Consider the following 10,000-nt stretch of genomic DNA (forward strand, 5'->3'; position numbering starts at 1 on the left):
ATTTAAAATTCAGATTTTAATTTGTTTATTATGAATATCTTACAAAATATATGCTGCCATTCCACTTTACACTCATTTTTTTTCAATGATTATCTGTAACTGGGAAATAAGAACATTCCATTTGCGCGTTCTAAGATATTAGTAAAAAAAATATAAGAAAAAAGACATGGCTTTCATTCCAAGATGTCGTGTAACTCAAAATATCTGTAAAAATTTGGAATCTTCAATAGGCGTTTAACAATAACGGTTAACAATATTTGTATAAATGTTGTTCATATCAAGTAATGCTAAACATCCCGCTCTACTAAAGAATAGAGGGATGAACAGTATGTGTGATGACGGCCCATATTTGCAACCCTATTGCAAACTTATACAGAATAAAAACTGTTCAGGGTGTTCTAAATGCATCAATTAAGTCATTTTATACCACAAACATAAGGAATTGTTCTTAAAAATATCAAAATTGCATTAAAATCTATGTCAGACGAGCTCGTTCCCCTGACACGGTCATTCTCACAGCGCTTCAGCGGCCGACCACTAAACTAATGGGCGGGCGTGGTAATTTGAAACGATCCAATTGGACCCCACTTAACCGGGGAAATTGACGGAGGGCATTTGTTAATCCAATCAAAATTCAATAATTTCAAACTTTGAACAGGAAAATGGGAACATAAAGCATGGTGCGAATATACCCGTTCTTGGCCCTTGAGAAGCGAAGGTGACAACATACAACTCCGAGAGCGACTGATGATGATAGACTTTCCCAACGCATGGTTAGAACAGGGGCTCAAGGCGTTGGCAGTCAGTATAGAGCGGTGTGATGGAAACCATTACTGGATTACATCTTGTGCAAAAGAGTACATGTGCTTGGTTGGCACAGAAACATATAAGGACGGAGAAGGATGATGATAAAATGAACGCTCCCCAAAATTACTCGAGAACCCACAAATGACGGCCGGGCGGGAGTCCGGAACAGAAGTCTAAGGACACTGCAAAGCAGTTTTCAATATCTCCTAAACCCGGTCCTTCTCGGTTCTGTAGAAATTCGTCCCTCTCCCGGAGAGAGAGAGAGTAACCAAGAGTGACCTAGTCCGATCTTTTTACACAAGTGATTCATTCTATAACTTGAACAGTCCCAAAATGGTGGCAATGATAGATTTCACCCTAGAAGGGGAGTTTAAGTCTTATTTTTTCAAGATAGACTCCTTGGTGATTACTCCGGTATTTGTTCTGTGTCCTGTTGGTGACATGAGTAATGTTTATGATGGATTAACAACTTACAATAGCAAACCCACTTTCTCTTGACGCTGTTCAAATCGTTCATGTAGAAGGAAGATTGTCGAGAAAAACGTCGAAGTTTCTTTGAAAGATTAAAATTATCGTACGAAGACGTTTTCGTTATCATATTTTCCTCCATGGAATAGAAATATATTGTTTTTCCTGATGTTTCTTCTCCTTCTGCTGTCAAATCTTCAAATCGATTCAAATCAGTCATTTCTGAGCTAAAGGACCTGAAATTTGGCACAAAGATCGAATGGGCAAATACCCAAGTGCATTTAAATATATATATATATATATATATATATATATATATATATATATATATATATATATATATATATACATATGTATATACATATATATATATATATATATATATATATATACACATGTCTTTAAAATCCCTTCATTGAGTTTTTTTTCTTTCTTTTTTTCCTAGACAAAAATTTATATCTTGGCCTATTGTGCCATGGTATTATAACCGAATGACCTGCAATTTGATACGTAAGGGCCTTAGGTAAATAACAATAGGATGGCATCAACATTTCGGCATACGTTTGTACAAAATTGTTCATTTTGCTCTTTTTGTTCATTTTTAGACCAATAATTTACATTTTCAGTTCCTGAGCCCTCATATTTACACCAAATGACCTGAAATTTCGTACGAGGGTACTTTGGATGTAAGTCACGTTTTTCGTATACATCACTTCAAAATTATTCACAATTTTTGCATACACCAATTCAGAATAATTTCTTGTAAATCTATCCGGGATCCATTTCTAGAAAAGATTAATATGGACCAGTCCATGGTTGAATGGGAGGAAGATGGAGGGAAATATGCTGTATTTGCTTGGCAAATGTTGCCTTCATAGTTTTAGCTTGTTTTGCATATGGTGTACCGCAAAACATGATCAGCATCTTCTACAAAGATTTCGCTTCACATACACTTGTGGACTAGTACAACTTCTGCTGTGACTTGTGTGTCAATATATTAATGATGGACAGCAAGAAGATTAGCATACCCGAAGATATCGTAGAGATCAACAAAAGTAAGTTCAGAAAGAGGAAAGGCAATTTAGCTAAAATGGTCGATAGCAAATAAGCGTTCGACGGGATTGACCAGGAAACACGTGAAACTTTTTCATGTTGTCAAGGATTGTTTGGTGGCAACATTGATTCCTATATTGTTAGAATTTTATCATCCCGAATATTGGTAGATATATAATGATATCGGGAATTAATTTCTCCAACTTCGCATTGTTAATCATAACCTTAATTTTGTGAGTCTGGACAATCCCATCCACACCAACACGATCGAATCGCAGTGGCTAGTCCTGAAAAGGTCTGTCCTGCCAAAATTAGGGACTCAGAAGCACCAGTACGATAGTTACGACATTTTAAGGATACAAGGTGAAAACTGAAGACATTTCTTGAATTAATCAAACATGTTTACCCACTTAATATCTGTTCAACCCCTGGTCCATCCCCACATCCTATTCCTACTTCTTCACCTCGACCCAGTCCATCACATCGACCGTCAAAAAATAAAAAATAAAGTTGTCCTTTGGAAAGAAGATCTGTTACCAACTTCAGTGACTTCGAGTAATGTAAGTGCAGCTATATTTGTTTGTATTGATGTATATTATATTGATTTATAACAGTGATTTAGAAAAGATGAGAAGGTAAATATTGTTAAATTTCGAACGAAGTGTGCCACAGCCGAGCAAAAATCAGTTTAAACTAAGTGATTTAGACTCTTGGGGGTCACAGCGAACTAAAGGATCCAGGTACGGTAGAGAAAATTAGAGTTTTTTTAATGGAATGATTAGTGTGAGATTAGTTGGGGTTATATTAATGCGTCATGTTTCACCCAAGGCTAAAAGAATATATAAGAACAAGTCAACCTGCCAGAACACTAAACACATAAAATTGTGCAAAGTCGGGGACTCAGGTGGTGTGACATAACCACTAGGAAGAACGCAGTGTTCACTCAATTAGCAGTGGACTGTTTATGTTCCTCCGTTTTCTTTTTATTGAGTTGGAAACAAAAGGAAAATGCCGAACGCCATTATTGGCTATTACTCTCGATTCATATACGATGGAACTATATATTTTCACCAATTTCAAAGGGACAAGGACTTACTGTTGAAATGGTGAAATCTGTGTAGACGAAAAGACGTGATGAATCCCACCGCTTAACATAATTGCAGCCTACATTTCATGTTAGTTTCAAGACAGGGAACATATGACTGTCACTTTTAGCATAGATTGATATGACAAGGAATGTTGTGTATGTGTGCTAAACCTTCTGTAATTTACTTTAACGTGTTTAGAGACAAACAGACAGACAGACATGACCCTTAAATAGATTGGTAGTAGGAAAGAAAACAGTCTTGACAGATAGAGAGAGAGAGAGAGAGAGAGAGAGAGAGAGAGAGAGAGAGAGAGAGAGAGAGAGAATAAAGGTGTTTGTAACAATGACGTCACTACTGCGATGTTATTGGTGTTGTTTAGTCAGAAGCCCTGGTGGGTTGATCTTATCTATTATTCTGTTCTTTGTTTCACCTAAATCCCCTGACGTGTTTGAATTTTTCAAGAGGAATGGAAAAAAAAAACCTCTATGAAATATTAAGTTCCCCCGCTGAAGAGATGCTAGATTTTTTTTCTTGATTTAGATACTTAGGTTAATTACATCTGGGGAAATTATTACAGTTTGTCTGATAAATATTTACTTTGAATGTTTCATGTTACTTGGATTGTGCTCAACTTTTTTCAATAGAAGTTGATATTTTTCTTTTCTCTTGAAAGGAGACCATCATAGTTTACCTCGCAAATAGGTTTTTTTTTTTTTCAATTTTCTTATAAATGATGTACTCAATTCGTTTTGTAAATAGGTGGTTATAGTATTCATAAAATCCGGTCTATAGATGCTAATATATTACTTTGCTTATACTTAATTAAGGGTAATAAAATTTCTTTCCAGACGACGAGATTCAATGTACATTTTCCCTTGACTACTGATTGTTTTTCTGGTGATTTGATTGTTTTCATTTTTTATCTTTCTAACTGGATCAATGGATTTTTTTTAACCCCAATTAATTACTGTAAGTAAACTCGTATATATTCTCCCTTTGGTGCTGAAGAATATGAGTTAGTAATTTTTATACATTAAAGAAAATTATTATATCGTTAAATTAGTGCGATAAATGGTTTACTGTTAATACTATAGTTTTCTCCCCAATGTCTGAAATATCCTAAATGACCCAGTGTTTTCTATATGCTGTGATAAAAGAGATTATTTTTAAGAGGTACGTTCCCTTCCCGCAGCATCTTTACAATACGCTATGCAAAACGCGGCGAAATAACCCTAACGGGAAATTCTATTTTTCGAGGAGAGAATTCAGTACAGATTTTAAGTACCAGACGACTAAAGCTTGCTGCCTCAGCGCCTCGCTCCATTTCCATCTGCCATTGGCATTTTGCTGACAGAAGCTTTCTCCGGCACTTACAGAAGGGCAAAGTTGGTAATATTGTAAAATGGCAACATCAACTTGACAAAGGTCTCCTCTTCTTTTGTTTTTGGTGTGGAAAGGAAGGTCCCGTATTTCTCAACTCTTACAAAACCTTGTTGGACAAGCCACTTTGTTGCTCGTTGAGAAGTGACCTTGTTAACAAAATGAATCTCTCTCTCTCTCTCTCTCTCTCTCTCTCTCTCTCTCTCTCTCTCTCTCTCTCTCTGTTTATATCCTATGTATGGTGTCTAAAAGCAACGAAACATTCTTGCGATCTATTGCGTTTCCATTGCATAAAATTGCTTGTTTTACTTATGTCTTTAACATTAAAATTCATATGGAATGAATCTGTACCCTTCATACGCACGCAAAAAAACATAAGACCTCATGAGTGCATATACTATACATACAAACGCAGGCACATACACATATACACACATAAACACACACGTATATATACATACATGCTTATACATAAATATATATATATATATATATATATATATATATATATATATATATATATATATATATATATATATATATAAAACAAAGCTGTTTCTCGCTGGAGCTTCATACAACTATAAAGATCGCTCACCAGCAGCGCATCAAAATCCTTTAAATCTCAGTCAGCTTTTTACTTCTACCTCACATGCACTCTTTAACTTCATGGATGCTCAGGCCCACCTTTCCAATATTTCCAGTACGTTTTTCCTCTGTATACCTTTCTAGGTCTACCTTTCCTCCTTCCTCTGTAAACTTCATAATTTCATATTTTTCCCATACTATCCTTCGCTTCATCCTTTCAAATGACAAAAACATCTCAAAGCAATTTCATCCATACTTTTATCTTCACTAATCCTTTCACCAGTCCTGTGTTTCATCATATTTATCATTCTACCAGTTCTTCCAATATCACATATAATTTACGAAAAAAAAAAATATTTGTCTGTGTTTTCACCTTTCTTTTGTTTGCATTAGGCATCAAAACATCTTTCATAATTGATTGTTTATGTGATTATAGTAAGTGGTACTATCAGGCCACTGCTCCTATAGGAAGTGGCAGTAATAAAAGGTTGTTATGCACAATGTTCCAGGGTAAAGAAGTGTTTCTTAGAGAATTATGGAACCCTCTGCTGAGATGCAATTCCTTCCAAAGGATGGATGAATACTCTCCCTTTAAATCATTGTGAATCATACCTTTTACTCCACTGGAAGGCCAGGAGACTATACAAGAATATTCTCGGATCTCGGCTTTGTGAGGAAATCTCCGAATTTATGTAGGCTTAGTGTTTGCTGTGAAGTCTTCAATATGATTGTAGAAGTATATAATGGAAGGAATGTATTCATTCTAGAGTAGGTTAAATAATATTTCAGAGTGATTGTGCCCAGGATAACTGAGAAAGGCAAAACAAGGAGGAGAATACTCATAATTCATTGTGTCTGAAAGATTTGGGGGACGGGTGAAAGAGTGAAAATCAGTAACTCTGTCAAATTAAGTTCAGGGGAAAAGGTTTTGATATTGAGTGTAAGTAAATCAGACCTAGATAAGAACGATATTACAAGGAGAAGATATTAGGAGATTATGAAATCGTGTCTCTTCAAAGTTCGATGAATGGGAAGGGATTGGTGCTTGGAGATACGGATGTAAATATAGACTTTAGAAATGGGGTTTTTGAGTTGTTTAGTTGATTGGGTTAGGATTAAAGACACTAAATTGATTTTTTTTTTATTAGCAACTGTACAAAATTCGAGGATGATGTCAATGCTTCCGCAAGAGTGATTTTAGTTTTATACATATAAGAATAGGAGCAAAAGCAATGATTTATGGAATGAAGCAACTAAAATACCTTGAAAAGAAAAGAAGACTCTTTGGAACGTTGCTATATGACAGACGTATGGATTTACTAAAGTATAGAAAAGGTCGAATAAGTTTGTCATGCGCAAATAAGTTGGGAAGAGAATAGGGTATAATAGACAGGTCGGAGCCAGGCAAAAACTGCCCTTTTTTGGGGTCAAGGTTTTCTAAACTGATTCTGGTACTTTGAACCATGCTGATTCAAATAAGCTTTTGGGCCATCTGAAATTTTGCCCGAAATCCAAGATGGCGGCCAAAATCCAAAATGGCCGCCAAAAATCACAAAATATTTTTTCACGGCGTTGGGTTTAGCTATCAAGATGCTTTTTTCTCCCAGAATAGCTATTTTTAGGCAGAGGAATATGACCCTCCTGTATAAATTCCGAAAAAATGGATTTATCCTGGCGAAATCAAAGATGACCGCCAGAGTCGGCCCACCAACTTACGGATTTCTATAACTCCAGTTCTAGATGGGCTATGACAATAATATTGGTCTCTATCCCTAGGTTTTCAGGGGTAAGGAATTCAAATCTGTCATCACTTTGAACCATAGTCTACTCTGTCACGGTGAAAATTCACTATAGCTGCATAGGCCGATATGCATTATCGGTTATTTCCTAATCACTGTGATTTTGTGAATATCTTTACACTGTGCACTACTTAATTTCAATCATTTAAGGTTTATTGTCATGTTAAAGGGTCTGAATGTCCATGATAATGTCTCATAAACACTAATTTATGACACAAGCAATTTTCTCTTCATGAAAGTTTGAAGAAATTGCATACCATCTGTATCATTCTTATGAAACTAACCAGAAGTTTATTTCAGATTCATTGAAACCATGGAAAGGATAACAAAATGGCAGCCACTCCATTTCTAAGCAAAGGGCCAAGTAGAGGACTTTGTAATCTCTGCAACAAACTGGTCAATGATAATGAAGACATGGCCAAGATTGGACTAGCTGCACTTGAGTCACTGAAAGGATTAGCAGAGAGGTGGGCTTGTATTGACAGCAGGTTAGCTTTGTCCTCACAGTTCCCGTATTCAGAATTTAGATTAGCGACACTTGGGCTAGATTTAGAGAAACATGAGTTCATTATTCGTGACAGTTGTCGTATCAACTTTCGAAATAGATTGGGCCATCTAGAAAGTCAGTCACGCCAACTTCAGCAATCAGGGTCTACAGAAGAATCAGGTTCAGAATCATCCACTAGCCAACCTGCGCCTCAGCCATACAGAGTTCGGCGGGGATCACTGCAAAAGAAGGTCTGCTTTGTCGCTGATGAAAATGCTTTTAATGAAGGTGGACTTGGAAGGTGTTGTTCTACCAATAAACACCACGAAGCTGCTGTCAGATTGAAGATGCTTCTTGGTGGAACATCATATGACGTCTTTGCGCACGACCTCTACTATCATAAGCGATGTTACCGTAGCTTTACCTATATGTACGGTCATGACGCGAAGTCACTTTCACTGGATGCTGAGAAACAGGAAACACTGAGAACATGCATTATGGATCAGTTCTTCCGCCTATTCACCAGAAATGTCCTTGAAAATCATGATGCATACTCTGTCAGAGTTGATAAATGACATCAAGGAAATGGGTGAAGACGAAGGACTTTCGGACCCACCTATCTCAAAGACCTACACACTGAAAAAAAGATTAATTGAGAAGTATGGCGAGTCAGTCTCTTTCCACAAGATAGCCAAACGGCTACTTGTGCACTCCATTGAAGTGAATCCTGTTGCGTACACTGCGGCTACCATTCAGGGCCATGGTCTACGAGAGATGGATTTGACCAAAGCATTTGCAAGACTTATTCGACGAAAGATTACCCAAAGACAGACAATCAAGTGGCCTCTTGATGCGGAAGAGTTATATAGTCTTCTAGATAGTTATAGACCCCTACAATGTCTATACAACGCCATCAGTTGGTCAATAAATCCACGGAGATCCGTCGATGCTAATGGTTATGCCTGTTCTCCAAACAAAGCAGAAGCAGAAATAATTTCAGCTATCAGCAAGAGTTGGGAGAAGGTGGTAACCTCTGAGCGTTTGCCTATTGGAACTGCACTGAGTCTAACTGTTCATCGGATAACAGGTAGCAAGGAAGCCACGACACTTCTTCATCGCTGCGGGGTTGGAATCTCATACTCTGATGTGCGCCAGTTGAATAGCAATTGGGCAAAGTCAGTTACCATGCAACATAAGAAGATGCTCCCTCCCGGTTTTATTAGCGGCCGCAGTGTTCATGTCACCTTCGATAATTCAGACGGCAAGCAGCAAACTCTTACCGGAGCACACACTACACATCACACAACAGGGACAAACTTCCAAGCCAGACATGATGGTGATCCCTCAGCGGGGTCTACAGTTCCAAGAAAGGAGCATGAGCAAGATATTAAAGACAACGAGCCACCAGACTATGGATCCTTCAAGATCCCTAAGAAGAATAAGACACCACTTCCATCATTTCCAGACTTCACTGATGATTACAAAGATTCAAAGCTTGGACCAGTTGGATCTTGGACTTCATTTATGAAGAATGTCACGAAGTGCGAAACTAGCAAGTGCAAACTGGAGTACCTCCCTGTTGTCCCCCTACCTTCAAGTGACAATGTAATCAAGTGGTACATGGATATGATCCTGGAAATAGCTGATGACCTGCAAGTAGATTACATTTTTGCACATGCAGATGAAGCTATCAACAGTAAAATGTTGATCATTTTTTGGCTTCAGCAAGATAGGTATGACAAAATCATACCACTGATGGGTGGATTTCACACCATCCTGGCGAATCTCAAAGTTCTATACAAGAAGTATTGGTGTTTAGGGTTAAGTGACTGGTGGGTCGATGCCAAAGCAATTGCCGATGGATCAGTTGCCCAAGCCATAGAAGGTCGACACTATGTAAGAAGTGTGAGGCTTCACAAACAGGCATTTGCGGCACTCCTAAGGTACAGGATTACAACTGAGAAAGTTAGTGAGAAGCTAGATGTGCCTACCATGGAGCTGATTGCCAAGCTGAGATGTAGTCCATCTGCTGAAAACCTTGATGCAGTGTTGGGTGAATCCAAGTTCAGGGACCTCTGTTCATCGCTTATGCAAGCTGAAGGGACACAAGCCAAATTGACAGTGGAATACTTGAGAGATGTTTCTTCAATGCTGAGTTTGATTGTTGCAGTGAGGGAAAAGGATATCATGATGCATTTAGCGGCAGAAAGGACCCTACTGCCAAAATGCTTTGCATTCGGGCATGTGAATTATGCCCGATACTTGACTTTCCAACACATTAACTTACAGAATCTGAAGAGGACTCACAAAGATGCATGGGATGACCTTGTAAA

General features: G+C 37.8%; 1 protein-coding gene across 1 annotated transcript in view; it reads right to left on the reverse strand.

Annotated features, from left to right (window-relative positions):
- Positions 1-1,916, reverse strand: part of LOC137638335 (putative per-hexamer repeat protein 5) — a 95,084-nt gene extending 93,168 nt beyond the window's left edge. Inside the window, exons 1-2 of the mRNA XM_068370387.1 lie at positions 1,894-1,916; positions 1,282-1,511 (exon numbers count right to left, since the gene is read on the reverse strand). Of these exons, the coding sequence (XP_068226488.1) occupies positions 1,282-1,511; positions 1,894-1,916 (253 nt within the window). The remainder of the gene's footprint in view (positions 1-1,281; positions 1,512-1,893) is intronic.
- Between the last annotated feature and the right edge of the window lie 8,084 nt (positions 1,917-10,000).

Source organism: Palaemon carinicauda, chromosome 1, assembly GCF_036898095.1.
Source record: "Palaemon carinicauda isolate YSFRI2023 chromosome 1, ASM3689809v2, whole genome shotgun sequence".
Lineage (NCBI taxonomy): Eukaryota > Metazoa > Arthropoda > Malacostraca > Decapoda > Palaemonidae > Palaemon > Palaemon carinicauda.